The 23,135-nt window shown below is 42.5% G+C and overlaps 1 protein-coding gene across 1 annotated transcript in view; it reads left to right on the top strand.

Annotated features, from left to right (window-relative positions):
* Window positions 1-21,675, top strand: part of LOC120990681 (zinc finger protein 260-like) — a 48,283-nt gene extending 26,608 nt beyond the window's left edge. The window contains exons 3-5 of the mRNA XM_040419588.1: window positions 19,559-19,688; window positions 19,757-21,271; window positions 21,506-21,675. Of these exons, the coding sequence (XP_040275522.1) occupies window positions 19,559-19,688; window positions 19,757-21,271; window positions 21,506-21,675 (1,815 nt within the window). The remainder of the gene's footprint in view (window positions 1-19,558; window positions 19,689-19,756; window positions 21,272-21,505) is intronic.
* The last annotated feature ends 1,460 nt before the right edge of the window (window positions 21,676-23,135 follow it).

Consider the following 23,135-nt stretch of genomic DNA (forward strand, 5'->3'; position numbering starts at 1 on the left):
TTCCACATGTGTTAATTCATAGTTTTGATGCCTTCATAGTCATGAAAATAAAGAAAACTCTTTGAATGAGAAGGTGTGTCCAAACTTTTGGTCTGTACTGTATATATATATGATAACAGATACATAAACGTCCTTAACCCTTTCGCTACTAGTGCCGTACATGTATGGCGCTGGTAGCGCTGTGCAAGCATGATGCCCGCTCTCTCGTAATTAAATGCTTTAGATGCCGTAATCAAGTGAGATCACGGCACCTGAATGCGCAAAAACTTAGTACTGAAGCCCCGTGCGGCCAATCAGGACTTCAGTACATGCGCTGAATGCTCCGAGTCTCTATGAAGAAATTTAGAGCATTAATGCTGCAATTCTTATTTTGGCCACCAGATGGCAGGCCAATATAAGAAATGAGCAAAATGCAAAGAAATTGTAATTTTTTTATCCATTACAGGTCAAAATGAAAAATTTAAAACATCATTTATAAGGTCATTTATGAGCCTTAAAATGATTATAAAAAATAAAAGTTGCAAAATATATAAAAAAATATATAATAAAAAATATATAATAAATATATAATATATAATATTATAATAATATAATAATATAAAATATATAATAAAAAAAAAACACCTAAATAACAATAAATATAAACATCCTGGGTATCACTGCGACCGAAAACGCCAATAATATTAAAATCTAAAAAAAAAAATCCAATACGGCGAATGGTGTAACGGAAAAAAGGGTCAAAATGGCCAATTTGCCATTTTTTCATTGCTTCTCTTACCCCAAAAAATGAAATAAAATGTGATCCAAAAGTCATGCACACTCCAAAATGATATCAATAAAAACTATGAATTGTCCCGCAAGAAATGAGCCTCTAAACAGCTCAGTAGACATAAGTATAAAAAGTTATGGGGGTCAGAATATGGTCATGTAAAAAAAAAAAATTAAGTCTCAAAGTTTAAATGTATTTTTACACTTTTTACACATAAAAAACCTATACATATGGGGTATCGTTGTAATTGTACTGACACAGAGAATGAACGGCATAGGTCAGTTTGGCCGTAAACAATACGCCGTGGGAACAAAACCTGCAAAACAGTGGAGGGATTGCGTTTTTTTTTCCATTTCCACCCTATTTGGAATTTTTTTCTAGCTTCCCACTACATTTTATGCCATAATATATGATGGCATTAGAAAGTAAAACTTGTCCTGCAAAAAATAAGCCCTCATACAGCTATGTGACTGGAAATATAAAAAAGTTATGGCTCACGGAAAATAGGGAAGAAAAATGAAAACGCAAAAATGAAAAAAGAGATCTGTGGATGGCACTGTTACAGGGGGGATCTGTGGATGGCACTGTTATATATGTGCCATCCACAGACCCCCCCACCCCATAACAGTGCCATCCACAGACCCCCCAGCCCATAACAGTGCCATCCACAGACCCCCCACCCCTTAACTGTGCCATCCACGGATCAGCCCCTGCCCCCCCCCCAGTATACAAATATAAGATGTCTTATTTAATTAAAATTTATTACATATGCCCCCTCACTCCTAAATTCCTAATAGTACCTTACATCCTATTCCTAATAGGTTCTGTACAATGCCGGCAGGCAGGCCGGGCGGGCGGCAGCGTAACTCCCTGATGTCACGTGCCTGCTCCGCCTACTTTATGAATGAAGCAGGCGGCGCAGGCAAGTGACGTCAGTGAGTGACGCGCCGGTCGCCCGGCCTGCCTGCCGACATTGTACAGAACCTATTAGGAATAGGATGTAAGGTACTATTAGGAATTTAGGAGTGAGGGGGCATATGTAATACATTTTAATTGAATAAGACATTTAATATTACTATACCGGAGGGGCGGGGCTATAGTACACTGACTGCACCGCCCCGCCGCTATTCCGCATCCAGCGATGTTAAACTGTCAGCATTCGCCCCATAAGACGCAGGGGCATTTCCCCCCCATTTACGGTATTCATACATTTCATAAAACAGTGCCAATTAATCGTCAGACCATGATGAATCAATATGTGTAAAAAGTACCAAGTACATATAATAAAGCGCTACAGTGCTATAATATGCATAGATATTAATACATAATGACCAGAATGGTATAAAGCCATATTGATAGTGTATATATATGCAGAAAATATGCAAAGAATATATATATAAAAAGAGGGTGATAAACATTTACCAAAACCATATACTAAAGTGCAAATGTGCAATATAGACAACGACACTGAGTGTTTGACCAAACAACTACCCCCCCATATAAAGTGCTAAATACATGATCATTCATAGGTACAATCATCAGTAGTGCATCCTAAAGTCACCGCAGTATGCCAACATGATATGCAGACCGAAAGGATATCACATACAGTATGTATAGGTACTAAAATAATACTGGTAAGTTCCTATTGTTCCATTGTTAATATTTGTTCCCAGAATCCAGATCTCCTATATTTCATAGTTGGATCTCAAAATGTCACAGCTGATTTAGATGTACAGGGTGAGCCATTTATATGGATACACCTTAATAAAATGGGATTGGTTGGTGATATTAACTTCCTGTTTGTGGCACATTAGTATATGTGAGGGGGGAAACTTTTCAAGATGGGTGGTGACCATGGTGGCCATTTTGAAGTCGGCCATTTTGAATCCAACTTTTGTTTTTTCAATAGGGAGAGGGTCATGTGACACATCAAACTTATTGGGAATTTCACAAGAAAAACAATGGTGTGCTTGGTTTTAACGTAACTTGAGTTATTTACAAGTTTCTGACCACTTATAAAATGTGTTCAATGTTCTGCCCATTGTGTTGGATTGTCAATGCAACCCTCTTCTCCCACTCTTCACACACTGATAGCAACACCGCAGGAGAAATGCTAGCACAGGCTTCCAGTATCCGTAGTTTCAGGTGCTGCACATCTCGTATCTTCACAGCATAGACAATTGCCTTCAGATGACCCCAAAGATAAAATGTCAGGTCCGAGCATTCCTAGATGAACAGTTTCCTGGAAAGTGGATTGGTCATCGTGGGCCAGTTGAATGGCCCCCAAGGTCTCCCGATCTGACCCCCTTAGACTTTTATCTTTGGGGTCATCTGAAGGCAATTGTCTATGCTGTAAAGATACGAGATGTGCAGCACCTGAAACTACGGATACTGGAAGCCTGTGCTAGCATTTCTCCTGTGGTGTTGCTATCAGTGTGTGAAGAGTGGGGGAAGAGGGTTGCATTGACAATCCAACACAATGGGCAGCACATTGAACACATTTTATAAGTGGTCAGAAACTAGCATACGGAGACGTGTGGGCGAACACCTTTTGGACATTAAGAACAAGCGCGATACATCTGTTGCACGTCACGTCTGTGAGTCTCATGAGGGCAATCCAGACGTGCTTCGTGTCCAGGGGATTGAACATGTCACCACATCCATCCGCGGAGGTGACCTAGACGTGTCACTGCTCCGCAAGGAGACACAGTGGATCTTCAAATTAGACACTGTCCACCCCAAGGGACTTAATGAGGCTCTGTCCTTTGCAAGCTTTATCTAGAGCCCATATGCATGCCTCAGTAGCGCTCTTATATGTCCTCTAGGTTATTATTTTTAAACACTAGTCCTCACATTATCTACTGTATAGGGATGTACTCTGCCAGACCCTCCAACTTTAATATGTCTCTTATCTGCTGTATATTGGGTATATATGGCTGTCCTTTTCCTTCATTAACCCCCTTGTAATACCCTGATCATCTTATCTTAGCGCTGTCACTTGCCTGGTTCGTGACCGCATTGTAAGTATTCCCTCAGATGCAGAGAGCAGAATGATGGTCCTCCCCGTGCTGGCACTATGCTGGAAAGAGCGACGGCATCGTCAGGGAGCGCATCAGAGGAGGCGTTCCTATCCCTGATTGGATGCTGGAGCCGGCACCCACCGGCATGGGGGCGGGTCTTAGATTACTTAGTCTCGGCGTGCGGCTGGCCACACATGGCCAGCACAGTGCCGAGAGACGCACGTTACAGTGCAGTGTTCAGATGACATCTAATAGAAAGTGTAGCTCGCTCCTGATGAGACATGCGGTCACCCTAGCATGTTGAAACGCGTAGAGCGCAGCACTGATGTCAGCTGTGCTTAGGGCAGAGGGCATATCTATTTAGTGATATCCATATCACGAGTGCCGCTGTGAGAGCACAGTTTGCTGATACCTCGCTCAGCCTATAGGGGAGCAGTCTTTGGGACAAACTAGCCTAATGGACTGCAACTACCAATACATGCTATTACTAGTCTGCTAGATCCCACTTTTAGCAGCTACTATAACACTTGCATATTATTTGGTAATCCCAGGCTGAGTACTGTATCCACCACACCTTATATATTAAGGCTAGGATATCAATCAGTGTGCCCCAATACTTGATTCCTGCCATATATATATATAGGTGCTTCATTAAGGCTATCAGAGTTGTGGATGGTATAATTCTGTTCCCTCTCCACACTACTGATTCCTGTACGCCTGATTTTATCTACACTTTATTTCCTAATAAAATATTTATTGTTTTGTTATCAACGTTCTGTCAGGCTGTGATTTGATTTATTAGTAGTGAACGTGTACCCCATACCCTTTTTTCGTGTGTGCTGTGTGGTCAGAAACTTGTAATTAACTCATGAAAGAATAAAGTTACGTTAAAACCAAGCACACCATTGTTTTTCTTGTGAAATTCCCAATAAGTTTGATGTGTCACATGACCCTCTTTCTATTGAAAAAACAAAAGTTGGATTCAAAATGGCCGACTTCAAAATGGCCGCCATGGTCACCACCCATCTTGAAAAGTTTCCCCCCTCACATATACTAATGTGCCACAAACAGGAAGTTAATATTACCAACCATTCCCATTTTATTAAGGTGTATCCATATAAATGGCCCACCCTGTACTATAAAAAGACAAATTGACATACAGTAAATATAATACATAGGGACAACAAAAATAAAAACATTGATTTTCTTATCCAAAACTAACGTTGATTATAATCGTATATAGATATCACAGATTTTCTGCTTCATTAATAAACACCAAACTGTAGAGGTTATTAGCACCAGCTGCGTCTAGAGACCACCCTTATCTCCTGTCATAAATCCATAAGGAGACAAGAAGGCCTCTGTTCAGACTGGTACATCCATGAGAAGAAATCTTATTAACAACACAATAAGTACAGCTCTGGACACTGTTACCCCCTCACACACAACAAGACCAGAAAAAACAACAGACAACCCTGGCACACCAACCTGACCAAAAAACTCAGACAAGCTTCCAGGGCTGCTGAGCGGCAATGGAAGAAATCCCATTCTAAAGATCATTTTACCGCATACAAGCAATCCCTCTTCATATTTAAATCCTCACTCGCTGATGCAAAACAGGCCTACTTCTCATCTCTCATATCTTCCTTGTCACACAGCCCTAAACAACTTTGTAGCACTTTTAACTCCCTTCTCCATTCCCCAGTGCCCCCACCCTCTCCTCTCTTCTCAGCTGAGGACTTTGCCAAATATTTCCAACAAAAGATAGTCAACATCAGAGAAAACTTTACTACACAGTCCCCACAGACTTTCTACAAAACTGCTCAGTCCTCTTCTCCCAAAACCCGCTTCTCCACCATTACAGAAGAAAAACTCTCCACTCTACTCTCCAAATCTCATCTGACCACCTGTGCACTTGACCCAATCCCATCCCACCTCATCCCTAACCTCACCACAGTGTTTATCCCAGCCCTAACTCATCTCTTCAACCTATCACTAAACTCTGGTGTCTTCCCCTCTGCTTTTAAACATGCTACCATTACACCCATCCTCAAACAGCCTTCACTTGACCCATCTTCCTTGTCCAGTTATCGCCCCATATCACTTCTTCCGTATGCCTCAAAGCTACTTGAATAACATGTCCATTCCGAACTGTCCTCCCACCTCTCCTCCTGCTCCCTCTTTGACCGCATACAATCTGGCTTCCGACCCCACCACTCGACCGAGACTGCCCTTACCAAAGTCACCAATGACCTACTGACAGCCAAAACCAAGAAACAATACTCTGTCCTCCTTCTCCTTGACCTGTCCTCTGCCTTTGACACTGTTGACCACTCCCTTCTGTTGCAAACTCTCTCTCATCTCTTGGCATCACCGAAGTGGCCCTCTCCTGGATCACATCATACCTCACAGACCGGACGTTTAGCATCTCCCACTCTCGCACCACCTCCTCGTCTCATTCCCTCTCTGTTGGTGTCCCGCAAGGCTCTGTCCTAGGACCCCTGCTCTTCTCTACCTACACTTTTGGCCTGGGACAGCTCATAGAGTCCCATGGCTTTCAGTATCACTCCTACGCTGACGACACACAAATCTACCTCTCTGGTCCAGACATCACCACCTTACTATCCTGAATCCCAAAATGTCTATCTTCTATATCATCCTTCTTCGCCTCTTGCTTTCTAAAACTTAACATGGATAAGACAGAATTCATAATCTTTCCCCCATCTTGTTCAACCCCCCCAACAGACCTATCTATTATGATCAATGGCTGCACACTCTCCCCGGTCAACAAGTCCGCTTCCTTGGAGTGACCTTGGATTCTGCCCTTTCCTTCCGACCGCAAATCCAAGCCCTTTCCACCACCTGCTGCCTCCAACTCTAAAACATCTCCCGCATCCGTGCTTTCCTTAACTTTGAATCTGCAAAAATTCTTGTACATGCCCTTATTATCTCCCGCCTAGACTACTGCAACCTTCTCCTCTGTGGCCTTCCATCTAGCACTCTCGCACCCCTCCAATCTATCCTCAACTCTGCTGCCCAACTAATCCACCTCTCACCCTATTACTCCTCTGCCTCTCCCCTCTGCCAATCCCTTCACTGGCTCTCCATTGCCCAGCGAATTCACTTCAAAGTACTAACAAATACATACAAAGCCGTCCATAACCTGTCACCTCCTTACATCTCTGAGCTACTTTCCCGATACACCCCCCCACGCACTCTCCGATCCTCACAAGACCTCCTTCTCTCCTCTCCTCTTATCGCCTCTTCCAACAATCGTCTCCAAGATTTCTCCCGTGCATCCCCCATACTCTGGAACTCGCTACCCCAACATATCAGACTCTCACCTACATTGGAATCCTTCAAAAGAAACCTGAAAACCTACCTCTTCAGACAAGCCTACAACCAGTGACCCTGCTGCCTCTATACCGCCATGACCAACTTAACCCGTACCTACTGTGTCCTTCTCCCATACCATGTAGATTGTAAGCCCTCACGGGCAGGGTTCTCTCTCCTTCTGTACCAGTTTGTAACTTGTCTTGTTTATGATTAGTACAAAACAAAGCAACAGTAGAAAACTGTAGTCCGTGTATACCCCAAAAGATTATTAATGATGGCAGCAGTCCAGATGACAGGAGCCGGTCCTCTCTCCTGTATGTAATAGTAGAAGAAAATGGATTCTGGTCCGCGCTTCTCCCAGCAAACACGTAGCCACTTTTGCACACAGGAAAAAGTTGATTTATCACAGACAGATGCCCTGTTCACCGCTCCATGCTGCCCAGCGAAAACTCATACACTCCAGCACCTTCAAAGAAACGGCAACATAGTGCAGCATCCACGGTACTTATAAATGAAATTATTGTACTCACAAACAAGCACTTGATATCAGCATTAAAATATTTAGTCAGTCCGCTGTCCGCCCGACCCGGGTTTCGCCCAATGGCTTCGTCAGGGGCTCTACATAGCATAACACCGACACCTATTTAAGTCCTCCATTAAACACTTCCGTGTCAAACCACCTGTGTCAGGGGTCAATCTTCTTCTTTTTTTAATTTTCTTTCTTTCGGACAATTAGGTGACTATTTCTCCATTATACAACATTTAAACATGCACAATTAATATACATAAAAGTTAATGTTATAAAATCGAACATAATTTCATCATAAAAATCCTCTATAAAAAGATATTAAATAGAAAAACACTTAATTATTTACAGTTTTCAAGCAATTACCGTTCCCTACTTCTATAGCTATATTTTACCTATTGGGAAGCTAATTAAAAACTACCTATATAAAAACCTACATAGCTGCTCTAATATCCCAATCAATATTCAACCCATTTGACATAGGCACCCTCCAACCAAATGGGTTGAATATTGATTGGGATATTAGAGCAGCAATGTAGGTTTTTATCTAGGTAGTTTTTAATTAGCTTCCCAATAGGTAAAAAAAAAAAAAGATTGACCCCTGACATAGGAGGTTTGACACGGAAGTGTTTAATGGAGGACTTAAATAGGTGCCGGTGTTATGCTATGTAGAGCCCCTGACGAAGCCATTGGGCGAAACCCGGGTCGGGCGGACAGCGGACTGACTAAATATTTTAATGCTGATATCAAGTGCTTGTTTGTGAGTACAATAAATAGAATTTCATTTATAAGTACCGTGTATGCTGCACTATGTTGCCGTTTCTTTGAAGGTGCTGGAGTGTATGAGTTTTCGCTGGGCAGCATGGAGCGGTGAACAGGGCGTCTGTCTGTGATAAATCAACTTTTTCCTGTGTGCACAAGTGGCTAGGTGTTTGCTGGGAGAAGCGCGGACCAGAATCCATTTTCTTCTTGTTTATGATTAGTGCAATTGTCTGTATTATGTATGTGCACCGCTTATCATATGTACAGCGCTATGGAATGAATGGCGCTTTAATAATTAATAATAAATAATAATATTAACAATGACCTTTCCATGAACTTCTCTCGGCCATCTTTAAAATACATACATATAACAATATGGCCTCTTATAGGTATATATAATCAAATCCACTATAACTAGGATACTTAGATAAATGTTTTATACATTTGAAAAAATAAATTTTTTATAGTCTTGCATAAAGGCGTCTAAGACGGGACATGATTAACCTATATGTATAAATAAATGTGCCACAAGCCAGGCACTCCCATTCTCTGCTCTGAGGACCTGAGGATGGGACTGGTAGTGATTCTGGCTGCAACAGTTGTTCACAATGGCAGTTCTCACACTGATGCTTTCTGGGGCCACGGCAGTGATAGGAGGGCGCACCCTTTGTTCCCTCAGGTCACACCCTGAGGTTGGGAGTCCTGCTTGATGGTAGTTGGGGTCCCCTTGCTATTGTGAGTTTGATGTGGGTGCATGACAGGAGATGTAGGTGCAGTGGCCGGCGAATAGTGCTGAAATCAGTACCCGGGCCAGTTATAGAAAATAAACAAGTCTCTCATTACTGAATTGCAAAATGAGGGTTGTAGTGCATCCAACTGTACCAAACAAAGTTCCCAACAATATGTAAAGCCTCATTCACACGTCAGGGTTCGGTCAGTGATTGTGAGCCAAAACCAGGTGCGGCTCTAAATACAGAACAGGCGCAGATCTTTCCCTTATACCTTATGTCTGTGGAGGCTCCAATCCTGGTTTTAGCTCACAAACACTGATGGAAATCACTGACCAAACACTGACGTGTGAATGAGGTTTATCTGTGTAAACTGTGTAGAATTCTGGTTCTCACTCCTCTTTCCTAAAATTCAGTTCTCAACCCATCACTTGGTTGAACTTCAGGGACTTATGCTGTTTTTTAACCATACTAGCTATGTAACTAGTTGACCAGCTATATAGACATATAGAAGATGACAATAGGAGGAAAGCCCATGGATACCTTTATTAATCAGTCATACTGCCTGGTTGGGTTGATACTGCTAATTAAAATGACTTCCCGCGTTCCTGAGAACAAAGAAGTTTATTCTTTATGCAAACGAGGTCTTCAGTGCACAGAGGGGCGGAAATACTGGACTTGATTTTCACAAGACAGGTATCATTTTAGTTAGCAGGGTCAACCCTACCAGCCAGTATACCTGGAGTAGTAGTAGTATTGAGCCTGCTGACAGATCTTCTGTAAGGATTGTTTCCCTCTTCATCCACAGGAGTACACAATAGTGAAGAAGACATCGGGGGACTGTGTGACTCCCATCATCCATCTCCAGGAGTCAGGAGGGCGGAGCAGGACCCCTCTCCCCATCACAGAGCCTCCCCCTCACCCCCTGATACATGAGCAGAAGATCCTAGAACTCACCCACAAGATAATGGAGCTGCTGACTGGAGAGGTGACACTGCTGGGAATGCTGGGAAATTCTCCAGTAACAGCACTGGAGGGGTCTGGGTGATGACGGTGTCATTGTGTTGTCAGGTTCCTATAAGGTGTGAGGATGTCACTGTCTATTTCTCCATGGAGGAGTGGGAGTATGTAGAAGGACACAAGGATCTGTACAAGGAGGTCATGATGGAGGAGCACCAGCCTCTTATATCACAAGGTAAGAGCCGTCATGTGCAGTGTATACACGTGAGTGCAGTGACATGTAATGGAGGACCACCAGCCTCTTATATCACAAGGTAAGACCTGTCATGCAGTATACACATGTGTGTGCATGTAATAGAGGAGCTACACAAATCTACAGGCTCTTTTAACATCATGTTAGGGCCCTGCATTTGCCTTATAAGTTGAACATAATCATAGGGCTTTATTCACTTGACAGATAGTAAATAGGTGTCGTATTGGCACTGCGAAATTCGTGTAGACTGCTTAATGATGACATCATGCACCAGACCACCGCAGCAGGACGCATGTGTTACTGTGAGCTTAGGCAATTGCAACTTATCAGGGACATGTGTCGAGTTCTCCGGCCTCTCAAAGCCACCGCCAGATGTGAGAGTAGAGAAAACATTGAGATCAACTAGGTCATCCCTGATCTTGATATTGGAGCAAAAGCACTTACTGATTCCACAAGAGATGTTGAAAGTAGAACAGCTTACACCTCTTGATCACCGCCCTGTAGCTGTTGAGGACCCACATGGATGAAGTTGCATGGAGAAGGAAGGTGGAGGATGAGGAGCTACGACTGGTGGGGGAGGATGTTTAGGAGAAGTTGCTGGTGCAGGGGGAAAAGGAGATTTTTGTATAACTTACCAGTAAAATCTCTTTCTCGCTCTTCATTGGGGGACACAGGAACCGTGGGTATAGCTATGTCCTCTAGGAGGCTTTGACACTAGTAAAAGCTGTTAGCTCCTCCCCTGGGAGCTATACCCCCTCCAGCCTGGAGAGAGAGCTTCAGTTTGTGTACAAGCAGTAGGAGAAGCAAGCCAACCAAAGAAAAACACGTGGAAAACCACCCATGTCAAAGGACCCAACTGGGTTCAAACCAGCAACAGCCACAACAGTAGCCGGACAATAATACTGGATGGGTGCTGTGTTCCCCAATGAAGAGCGAGAAAGAGATTTTACTGGTAAGTTATACAAAAATCTCCTTTTCTCGCCCATATTCATTGGGAAACACAGGAACCGTGGGACGTCCAAAAGCAGTCCACAGGGAGGGAAAAACCACAGACCCATGGAATCAAGCGTCCATGCAGGCATCTAAGAACTGTCGCCTGCAAGACCACACGGCCCAAGACAGGGACCGCCGATGCATAAGTATGCACCTGGTAAATTTTTGTGAACGTGTGTATGGAGGACCAGTAGCCTCCCTACACAACTGAGCAGCCAAAGCTTGATTCCCCCGAGCCCAAGAAGCGCCCACCGCTCAGCGGAGTGAGCAGTGACACCTAAGGGCGGAATCCTGCTCCAGCGCGGTGTGTTTCAGCAGTTGCAGATCGAATCCAACGTGCAATCGCCACCTTGGAGGCCGCCAATCCCTAGCGAGGACCCTTCAGAAGACAAAAAGGGGTTCCTTACGCCGGAAGAGACTGGAGGCTGCCAAATAATGATCGGAGCTCTGACAATGTCAAATAATCAAACTCCCTTCCGTAGGGTGTGAAGGGGAGGGACAGTGAAGGAAAGGCAATATTCTCATTGATATGGAAGTCAGAGACCACCTTTGGGAGAAGAAGGAATGAGCCGGGGAACCGCCTTATCCTTGTGAAGAACCAGGAAGGGCTCTCTGCAAGAGAGCGCCCCCAACTCGGACGCCCGTCAGATGGATGTGATAGCCACAAGAAAGGACTACCTTCTAGGACAGTAGCCGGAGTGAGATCTCCCGCAAGGGCTCAAAGGGAGAAGACTGGAACGCTGAGAAAACTATATTCGGATCCCAAGGCGGTAAAGGACGGTACGGAGGAACCATATGTGCCACTCCCTGAGGAAGGTTTCCATGGCACCAGGGAAACCAGAGTACACTGGAGGCCGCCCCAGGATAGAAGCGCCAACACCTGACCCATCAAGGACTAAGGGCTAAACCGGGTCCAACCCTGATAGTAGAAAGGATAGGATGGCGGGGAGAGAAAAAACGGAGTGAGGGGATGTCCCGGCTTTCACAGAATAATAGATCCTGGGCGATGCAGGCTTCCTGGCCTGAACCATAGTGCGAATTACGTCCGCCGAAAACCCTCTCCACGTCAGAATGGCGGTTTCAATAGCCACGCCGTCAAACAAGACCCTAAATGCTGATGTAGGACCGGACCCTGTGAAGAAGGTCGTCTCTGAGCGGCAGTGACCAAGGGACGTCTCCTAGAAGGAGAACGAGGTCGGCGTACCACGTGCGACAGGGTCAATTCGGAGCGACTAGGATTTGTCGGAATGTCCTCCAGCTTGAGATTTTGTAGAACCCTGGGAAGGAGGGAAAGTAACACGTAAGGAGGGAGAACTCCCGCCAAGGAGAAATCAGGGTGTCCGCGTCACATTCTTCCGGAACACTGGCTCTGGAGAGAAGGTGGGAAACTCTCGCTGGAACGTACTCACCATATACAGTACAGACCAAAAGTTTGGACACACCTTCTCATTCAAAGAGTTTTCTTTATTTTCATGACTATGAAAATTGTAGATTCACACTGAAGGCATCAAAACTATGAATTAACACATGTGGAATTTTATATACATAGCAAACAAGTGTGAAACAACTGAAAATATGTCACCTTTTGCTTTGATTACTGCTTTGCACACTCTTGGCATTCTCTTGATGAGCTTCAAGAGGTAGTCCCCTGAAATGCTTTTCACTTCACAGGTGTGCCCTGTCAGGTTTAATAAGTGGGATTTCTTGCCTTATAAATGGGGTTAGGACCATCAGTTGCGTTGAGGAGAAGTCAGGTGGATACACAGCTGATAGTCCTACTGAATAGACTGTTAGAATTGGTATTATGGCAAGAAAAAAGCAGCTAAGTAATAAGTAAGTAATAAAATGAAGGTCAGTCAGTCAGCCGAAAAATTGGGAAAACTTTGAAAGTAAGGGCTATTTGACCATGAAGGAGAGTGATGGGGTGCTGCGCCAGATGACCTGGCCTCCACAGTCACCGGACCTGAACCCAATCGAGATGGTTTGGGGTGAGCTGGACCGCATAGTGAAGGCAAAAGGGCCAACAAGTGCTAAGCATCTCTGGGAACTCCTTCAAGACTGCTGGAAGACCATTTCAAGGGACTACCTCTTGAAGCTTATCAAGAGAATGCCAAGATTGTGCAAAGCTGTAATCAAAGCAAAAGGTAGCTACTTTGAAGAACCTAGAATATGACATATTTTCAGTTGTTTCACACTTGTTTGTTATGTATATAATTCCACATGTGTTAATTCATAGTTTTGATACCTTCATAGTCATGAAAATAAAGAAAACTCTTTGAATGAGAAGGTGTGTCCAAACTTTTGGTCTGTACTGTATGTGCAATGGAGTAGGCACTACGTATTGATTCGGACAAGATCATGACCGACTGGAACAACGGGGGCCCATGGAGACGGGGTCTCTAGGACACAGAAGTGATGCTAGGAACCCCCTGAGAAGACAGAGGATGTTATAATCCTGCACAAAACCAGCACCAAAGGAAAAGAAGGAAAAACCACCGTGTCCACTGATGGCACCCATATAGCACTAGAGTAACAGTTCCGGCACCTGCGAGTTCCAACTGTTGCCATGCCCCCTTGTGAAATAAGCGAAGGCACCTAGAGCTGTGGCGCCGCAGAATTGCAGCATCTGAGGATGTTTAGTTATTCCCCCGCTAATGATCCTTGTGGAAGGGGGTAATGCAACAGAAAAACACGGTGATGTGGAAGGATAGCGTGACAGTCGGAACCGTATTCAATGGTAGTGCAATTACCTACCTAAGGAAGGTGGAAGCATACGGCAAGTACTAGCCAGTGAAAGGGAGAATACTCCACCTATGCAGGGGGAGCGAATGCCCACAGCGAGAGCTAGTGCATAAGGCGAGTCCTGTACCCCGTGGGAGTGCAATTGTTGCACCTAAGTAAGGGGCTAATGCATACAGCACACAATGTAACCAGTGATAATGTCATCGCGTCATCAATGGATATGCATATGGCAGGTCCCGAACCCCATGTCATTGTACTTAGTCCACCTATGGCAGGGGACAATGTATGAGGCAGGTACTGTATCCCGAAGTAGTGCAGTTACTCCGCCTAAGGAAGGGGTAATGCATAGGACAAGTACTGCTGGCCACCTTAGACGCAACCTCAGGAGATTGCTTCGGACTCATGTCAGGGTCTGAATCAGTGATTTCCCCCCCCCCCCTCTCCTCCGGACGGGTCCTTCCCTGTGAGGGAGGATGTGTCTGAGCGTGACCCAGGGAGGAAAGGTGGGGGTGCGAGATATTCGAGGAGAAAGATGTCCTGCTGAGGTACGCTTGCGCGTAGGGCTACCCCTCAGAATCTCGCCCCTGGCAGTTGTGGACTGCACAGGTGGGGATTTATCAACCGAACTACCCAGGGGGTGGAATGGGACCTTCTAGAGGTCTCTCCACCGGATCGTGAAGGCGGTGCATTATCAACCAAACAACCCCGGAGGGTGGACTGGAAAGTTCCAGCGGTCCCCCACTGGATTGCGCAGGTGGAGAATTATCAACCAACGACCCAGGAGGGTGGATTGGGAATTCCAGAGGTTCTCTACTGTATGGCGCAGGCGGAGAATTATCAACCAAACGTCCCCAGAAGACGGATTGGAAATCCTGCAGAGGTCCTTCACTGGATTGCGCAAGTGGAGAATTATCAACCAAACGACCTGGAGGGTGGATTGGGAATACTTCAGCTGTCGTCCACGGGACTTGCGAAGGTGTAGAATTATCAACCAAATGGCCCCGAAGGTCAGATTGGGAACTATGCGAGGTCCTCCTTATCCGAAAAAGGACACGGGCCCAGGCTGGGACCACACAGACAGGGTGGCCTGCGGTGATGAGGGCTGAGGAGGGGGACCCGTATGAACGCACATTTCATTTTATTTTATTTATTTATTTTTTAAAAACTAGGAAGCCGGCCATTAAAATATTTTAAAAAATCAAGAACATAATAAGATTCAGAATAAAAACTATTCCGACTGGCACTAGCTAATCAAAGACAACCTTCACTGTATCTTATTTAAGCTTTTTGTGATGTTAAACTACAGCTGATTGCCACCCTCTTATACCGTACTGAAAAGGCGCATGGATGGACCCAGGCAAAATTTTATAAATTAGCCAACAAACTGGATAAAATGCTTACAGTGCAGCTTTGCACCTGCCAGCAAATTAATATATCTATCAAATTTGAGATGAGAGAGGTCAGGTCACATCACATCCAATCCTGTCGAGATACGGTATATCACCAATTCCATGCATTTTGCCAAAAGCTGTTTTCTGACCCTATGGATGCTCCTGTTTCTGAGGTGTCTTCAATTTTAGCTCATTTACCAATTCCAAAACTGTTGCCTTCGGACACTGCCACTCTTAATCTCCCCATCAGTGATGAGGAACTAGACTCCACTATAATGTCCTTGAAAAGTGCGAAATCACTGGAAAAGGACGGGTTCTCTTCACTTTATTTTAAAAAATGTAAAGATATTCTTTTGCCACATTTGAAGAGTTTCTGTGATTATATGGTGCAGGGTGGTCCACTACTTTCAGATCTTTTAACTGCATTAATTACAGTAATCCCTAAACCTGACAAAGATCACTCACTCCCGGGAAATTATAGCTCAATATCCCTCCTTAAGAGTGATGAGCGGCAGGGGCTATATTCAAATTCTCGATATTTCACAAATATTTTGTAGAATATTCGTCATATTATCGCGAATTTCGAGAATTTGAGATTATTTTATCGAATGCGATAATTCAGCCATGTAAAAATCGTGTAATGTGAATTCATAACATGAAAAACAGGCTTGGGTCACTTTGGCTACATTTTTCAAGCTGGTATAAGTTTTCTGAGACTGGAGAAAATGGTTGGCACGGCAGAACATTATAATAGCTTTATATGCAGATAGAGTCAAGTGCTCCAATATATTCGCAATTGCGCTAATCGGCAGTGATGAGAATTTTTTTTCGCACTACGTGCAACTTCATATTTTAGCAGGTATGACTACAGATTACTGATTGGTGCACTAAGTATTGTTGTGAACTTGACATTGCTTCCTTCTCATTGGCCTGCAAGCAAGAAGCAGAGAGGAATCATGTGTTCAGATGGAAAGAAATGGCAAATATATAGCACTATATTCTAAATATTCGCGAATTCTCGAAGTGGCGATATTTGCAATAAAAATGAGCTATTTCAATATTCGTGCTCAACACTACTTAACATTGATTTGAAAATCTTCACCTCCATATTGGCTACCCGCCTAAATCGTTTCCTCCCCTCTTTAATACACGCTGACCAGGTGGGATTCATCCCTGGTAGAAAAGCCCCTGATAATGTGAGGAAAATATGTAACGTTATCTAGCGGGCTAATACAAAGTCTAAAGCCTGTATTACACTGCCCGATTTTTCGTCAGATAATCGCTAACGAGAGTTCGTATGAAGTAAATCTTTTTGCGGATGACATGTGTAACGTTCCTAATCCAGTGACCTTGTTACCCAAATTATTAGATAGGCTCACCGTTTTTGGTCATATGTCAGGACTACATATTCAAACTTCTAAATCTGAAGTTTTACACTGTAATAAGCCATCCCAGACACAAAGAGTTGATTCGCTGTTCATTTTGGATTCAAAACTTAAGATGAATACTTACCATATTTGGGGGTAAATATACCTAACTCTCTTGATTCCATTTTTAAATGGAAATATGTTCGCCTTATCCCAAAATTATGTCAAGAATTTATTTCCTGGAATTTTCTTCTTGGTTGGGCAGAATCCATACTGTGAAGATGGTCACACTGCCTTGTATCCTACATTATTTTAGAAACCTTATGGTACTTGTTTCGGAATCTGCACTGAAGCTCCTTCAAAATTAGATTTTCTGGTTTAAATGGGCATACAATCGCCCCTGGATCTCCAGATGAATTTTGCACCTCCATAAAAAAGTAGGAGGATTCTCTATGCCTCACCTCTACAGGTAATATTATAGCGGCTTGGTTATCTCAACTGGTGATGACACCTGCAACTTCTAATCCCCCACAATGGGTGCTTTTAGAGTCTGATCTCCTAGCACCAGTGAGTCCACTCACTTTTATTTTGGCCCCAGACATTCCCCTAGCGGATATGGACCCTTCTGTGAAAGTCCCTTTCTTTATGCTTCAGCCATGGCAGACATTCCATTTCAAATCTAAAATAAAGGGTACAACATCAACGATGCTGCCTATATTCCAGAACCGCCTTTTTCACCTGGATTATCTTTCTTTGGTGGAAGCATGCCAAACTACGCCAGATTGGAGATTTCCTGCTCAACTCAAAACTCACATCCAGGGACTATTTTCTTTCTTGCTTTTCTCCCCCACCCAGTGAACTTTTCCATTTTTTTTTTAACCTCCTTAGTTCCGAGAGATAAGATGGTTGAATATACCACCTTTAGAGGTTTTGTCAGTATAAAGGAGTAGAAAAAGGATCCCTTTCTTTCATTTATTCCATGGTCAATTCCACTCTTTCTGATACATGTATTGATGGAAATCGTATATGGGGGACACTCTTACTCTGGAACAATGGAATGAATGTTGTACGGTGATCAGCAATGAAGGTTGTCAGGTGACGTTGACGGAAACCTTGCTGAAGGTACTTCATAGGGTGCAATTGGTACCTTCCAGATTGCATATTATATATCAGTCATTCTCTTCTTTATGTTTTAGAGCAGGCATGCTCAACCTGCGGCCTTCCAGCTGTTGAAAAACTACAACTCCCAGCATGCCTGAACAGCATACAGCTATCGGCCTACAGCAGGGCATGGTGGGAGTTGTAGATTTACAACGGCTGGAGGGCCGAAGATTGAGCATCCCTGTTTTAGGGGATGCCAAGAGACAGGTAATACCCTTCACATATGATGGACCTGTCCTATAGTTCATAGATTTTGGGCCAGTATTCAGAAAGGACTGTTTGAGGTCGTTCATAGATGTCCCTCTGTCAGCTCTTGTCTACCTATTAGGTCTTATATATTAATGCAACGTATACATTTTTACTATATATTTTGATGGTCGCGTGCATACATGTTGCTTCCAGATAGAGGCCCCCTATTTATTCATCTTAGCAGTTATCCAGAGAATTAACCAAATTATGAAAAGTGACCCTCTCGGAAACTAGAAAACAGTTCTCTAAGATATGGAATCTATGGATGATTTGTGCTATGTCCCCTACTTTTTGTCCCCATGACTGTAAGAGGGGGGGGGTTTCCTCTTTCTCTCTCTTCGCTCTCTCTTTTACATATATCCCTAGTTGGCCGAGGGGTGGGAGGACACAGCCCCTATCATTATTCTACAGATAACTCCTTTATTTGCTTTCTTTATTGTACTTTTTTGCTTTATCCACTTGCATATTTATGTATTTCCGTTCAACATTACCAGTAAATACTTTTGAAACATAATTCGATTTTTTAGGAGGTGAGACGGGACAAAAATTGCAATTCTTTCCAACACTAAATGAAGCATTAACTGGACACCGTTAAGAAAAGATGGGCGGGGCTAACTAGCAACCAGTCTGTAATGTTAGTGCCACCCACACAGAACATCTTCATGTTGGCCCCTGTGTCAGGACTGTGGAGGAGAAAATATGTCATGGAGTGACATGGCAATGATAAGTCATACAGATTAAAGAGCCTACCGCAGGCAGCAAATCGTATAAATTACAGGGGCCACCAGAACTGGCAACTCACTTAAGTTCCAGACAACACAGCCCACTGGGAATCTGCTGCTGATATTTGACACATGCTCAGTACAGGCTGCAGGAAAATAAGCAGTAGATGGAATTAGAAGCTGCAATTCCAACTGAAACAGCTGCTGGAAAATGGAGGATCTCAGTGCAGAACCAGGAAAAATGAAGCTTGTACTGAGCATGTGTGAAAGTTCAGTAGCAGCAGTGGAGGAGGTGCACTGAAAAGTGCTTGACAATTAAGCTTTAGGTGGGCATTATAACATTATTTTTTTTGTGAATCCACCTGAGAGATCTAGTCAATAATGCAGTTTGTGTTCAGGAATGTGGGGACTGATCAGAATCCTGAACTTTGTCAGTGTATAGAAAGCGTTATAAGGCTGAAATTACATGTGTAATTTTTTCAACCTGTAGTTACTGCTGGATCTTAATTACAGCCTAATAGGAATGTTATATGTTTTTCCTGCGGTTTGGAATTTATTTTTATTTTTTTATCTTAACAGAAAATCCCAGTAAGAATTCTGAAGAAAACATCATGTTATCACAAAATTATAAAGCAGAAGATGAAGATATCATGCAGCGCTCTTCAGGAGAAAACGTCAATGTACATTTTGGACTTCACAATACAGATCTGTTATCTAATCCCTCTAATTATGAGGAACCTTCTCCTGACCGATCACAGATTGTTACCACAAGTACAGGTCAGAAAGGGGGTAAAAGGCTCCAGTGTGGTAAAGTGGTTTCAGAAAGCGCAGGCATTTCTACATACAGAAGCGAGAAACCATATTCATGTTCAGAATGTGGGAAGTGCTTTACGGAGAAATCAAATCTTCTCAGACATGAGAGAAGTCACACAGGAAAAAAACCGTATTCATGTTCAAAATGTGAGAAATGTTTTTATCAAAAATCTGATCTTGTCAAACATGAAATAATTCACACAGGAGAGAAGCCATACTCATGTACAGAATGTGGGAAATGTTTTAATCAAAAATCAGATCTTGTTAAACATAAGAGAATTCACACAGGAGAGAAGCCATATTCATGTTCAAAATGTGGGAAGCGCTTTACTGAGACGTCAAATCTTCTTAGACATGAGAGAAGTCACATAGGAGAAAAACCGTATTCATGTTCAGAATGTGGGAAATGTTTTGCACGAAAATCAAATCTTGTTAATCATGAGAGAATTCACACAGCTGAGAAACCATATTCATGTTCAGAATGTGGGAGAAGTTTTAAAGATAAAGCAAGTCTTGTTATTCATGAGAGAAGTCACATAGGAGAAAAACCATATTCATTTTCAGAATGTGGGAACAAAAAATCACAAACATCAGACCTTGTTGCCCATGAGAGAATCCACACAGGAGAGAAGCCTTATTCGTGTTCAGAATGTGATAAGTGCTTTACAGGGAAATCAAATCTTCTTAGACATACGAGATGTCACACAGGAGAAAAAACATATTCATGTTCAGAATGTGGGAAATGTTTTAAACAAAAATCTGATCTTGTTAAACATGAGAGAATTCACACAGGAGAGAAGGCATATTCATGTTCAGATTGTGGGAAATGTTTTAATAGAAAATCAGTTCTTGTTAAACATGAGAGAATTCACACAGGAGAGAAGCCGTATTCCTGTTCAGAATGTGGGAAGTGCTTTACAGAAAAATCAAATCTTGTTAAACATGAAAGAATTCACACAGGTGAGAAACCATATTCATGTTCAGAATGTGGGAAATGCTTTATAGATAAATCAGATCTTGTTATTCATGAGAGAATTCACACAGGAGAGAAGCCATATTCATGTTCAGATTGTGGGAAATGTTTTAATAGAAAATCAGATCTTGCTAATCATGAGAGAATGCACACAGGAGAAACATATTCATGTTCAGAATGTAAGAAATGTTTTAAACAAAAATCAGTTCTTGTTAAACATGAGAGAATTCACACAGGAGAGAAGCCGTATTCCTGTTCAGAATGTGGGAAGTGCTTTACAGATAAATCAAATCTTGTTAAACATGAGAGAATTCACACAGGTGAGAAACCATATTCATGTTCAGAATGTGGGAAATGCTTTATAGATAAACCAAGTCTTGTTATTCATGAGAGAATTCACACAGGAGAGAAGCCATATTCATGTTCAGAATGTGGGAAGTGCTTTACAGCAAATTCAAATCTTCGTAAACATAAGAGAAGTCACACAGGAAAAAAAACATATTCATGTTCAGAATGTGAATAATCTTTTACACAGAAATCAAGACTTGTTAGTCATGAGAGAATTCACACAATGGGAATGCCATACTCTTGTTCAGAATTTAGAAAGTGCTTTACAAATAAATCTCATCTTGTTACACACAAGAAACATCACACAGCAGAGAAAACATACTCATGTTTAGAATGTGGGAAATGTTTTAAACAAAAATAATATCTTATTACAGATGAGTGAAATCATACAGCTGAGAGGCCATTTTCATGTTCAGAATGTGAGAAATGTTTTAAACAAAAATCTAATCTTGTTAAACATGAGAGAATTCACACAGGAGAGAAACCCTATTCATGTTCAGAATGTGGGAAATGTTTTTCAGATAAGTCAAATCTGGTTAGACATGAGAGAAGTCACACATGAGAGAAGCTATTTTCGTGCTCAGAATGTGGGAAATGTTTTATATCTAAAGCAGAACTTAACCACCTCAGTTCCCCTAGCTTAAACCCCCTTAATGACCAGACCACTTTTTACAATTCTGCACTACACTACTTTCACGGTTTATTGCTTGGTCTTACAACTTACCACCTAAATGAATTTTACCTCCTTTTCTTCTCACTAATAGAGCTTTCATTTGGTAGTATTTCATTGCTGCTGACATTTTTACTTTTTTTATATTAATTAAAATTGACCGAAATTTTTGCAAAAAAATTACATTTTCACTTTCTGTTGTAAAATTTTTCAAATAAAACTACATTTCTATATAAAAAAAATTCTAAATTTATTGTTCTACATGTCTTTGATTAAAAAAAAATGCAATAAGTGTATATTTATTGGTTTGGGTAAAAGTTATAGCGTTTACAATCTATGGTGCAAAAATGTGAATTTACGCACTTTGACTTTCTGAGCACCTGTCATGTTTCCTGAGGTTCTACAATGCCCAGACAGTAGAAACACCCCAATAATGACCCCATTTCTGAAAGTAGACACCCTAAGGTATTCGCTGATGGGCATAGTGAGTTCATGGAAGTTTTTATTTTTTGTCACAAGTTAGCAGAAAAAGATTATTATTTTTTTTTCTTACAAAGTCTCCATATTCCACTAACTTGTGACAAAAAATACAATTTTACATGAACTCGCCATGCCCCTCACGAAATACCTTGCGGTCTATTCTTTCCAAAATGGGGTCACTTGTGGGGTATTTATACTCCCCTGGCATTTTAGGGGACCTAAAGCGTGAGAAGTAGTTTGGAATCCAAATGCGTAAAAAATGCTCATTGGAATTTGGGCCTTTTTGTGCACCTAGGCTGCAAAAAAGTGTCACACATGTGGTATCGCCGTACTCAGGAGAAGTAGGGCAATGTGTTTAGGGGGGTCTTTTTACATATACCCATGCTGGGTGAGAGAAATATCTCTGTAAAAGACAACTTTTCCCATTTTTTTATACAAGGTTGTCATTTTACAGAGATATTTCTCTCACCCAGCATGGGTATATATAAAAAGACACCACAAAACACATTGCCCTACTTCTCCTGAGTACGGCGATACCACATGTGTGACACTTTTTTGCAGCCTAGGTGCGCAAAGGGGCCCAAATTCCAATGAGTACCTTTTAGGAGGGCATTTTTAGACATTTGGATTCCAGACTTCTTCTCACACTTTAGGGCCCCTAAAATGCCAGGGCAGTATAAATACCCCACATGTTACCCCATTTTGGCAAGAAGACACCCCAAGGTATTCCGCGAGGGGCATGGCGAGTTCATAGAATATATTTTTTGGTACAAGTTAGCGGAAATTGATTTTTTTTTTGTTTATTCTCACAAAGTCTCCCTTTCCGCTAACTTGGGACAAAAAGTTCAATCTTTCATGGACTCAATATGCCC

The sequence above is a fragment of the Bufo bufo genome, chromosome 2, assembly GCF_905171765.1.
Source record: "Bufo bufo chromosome 2, aBufBuf1.1, whole genome shotgun sequence".
NCBI lineage: Eukaryota > Metazoa > Chordata > Amphibia > Anura > Bufonidae > Bufo > Bufo bufo.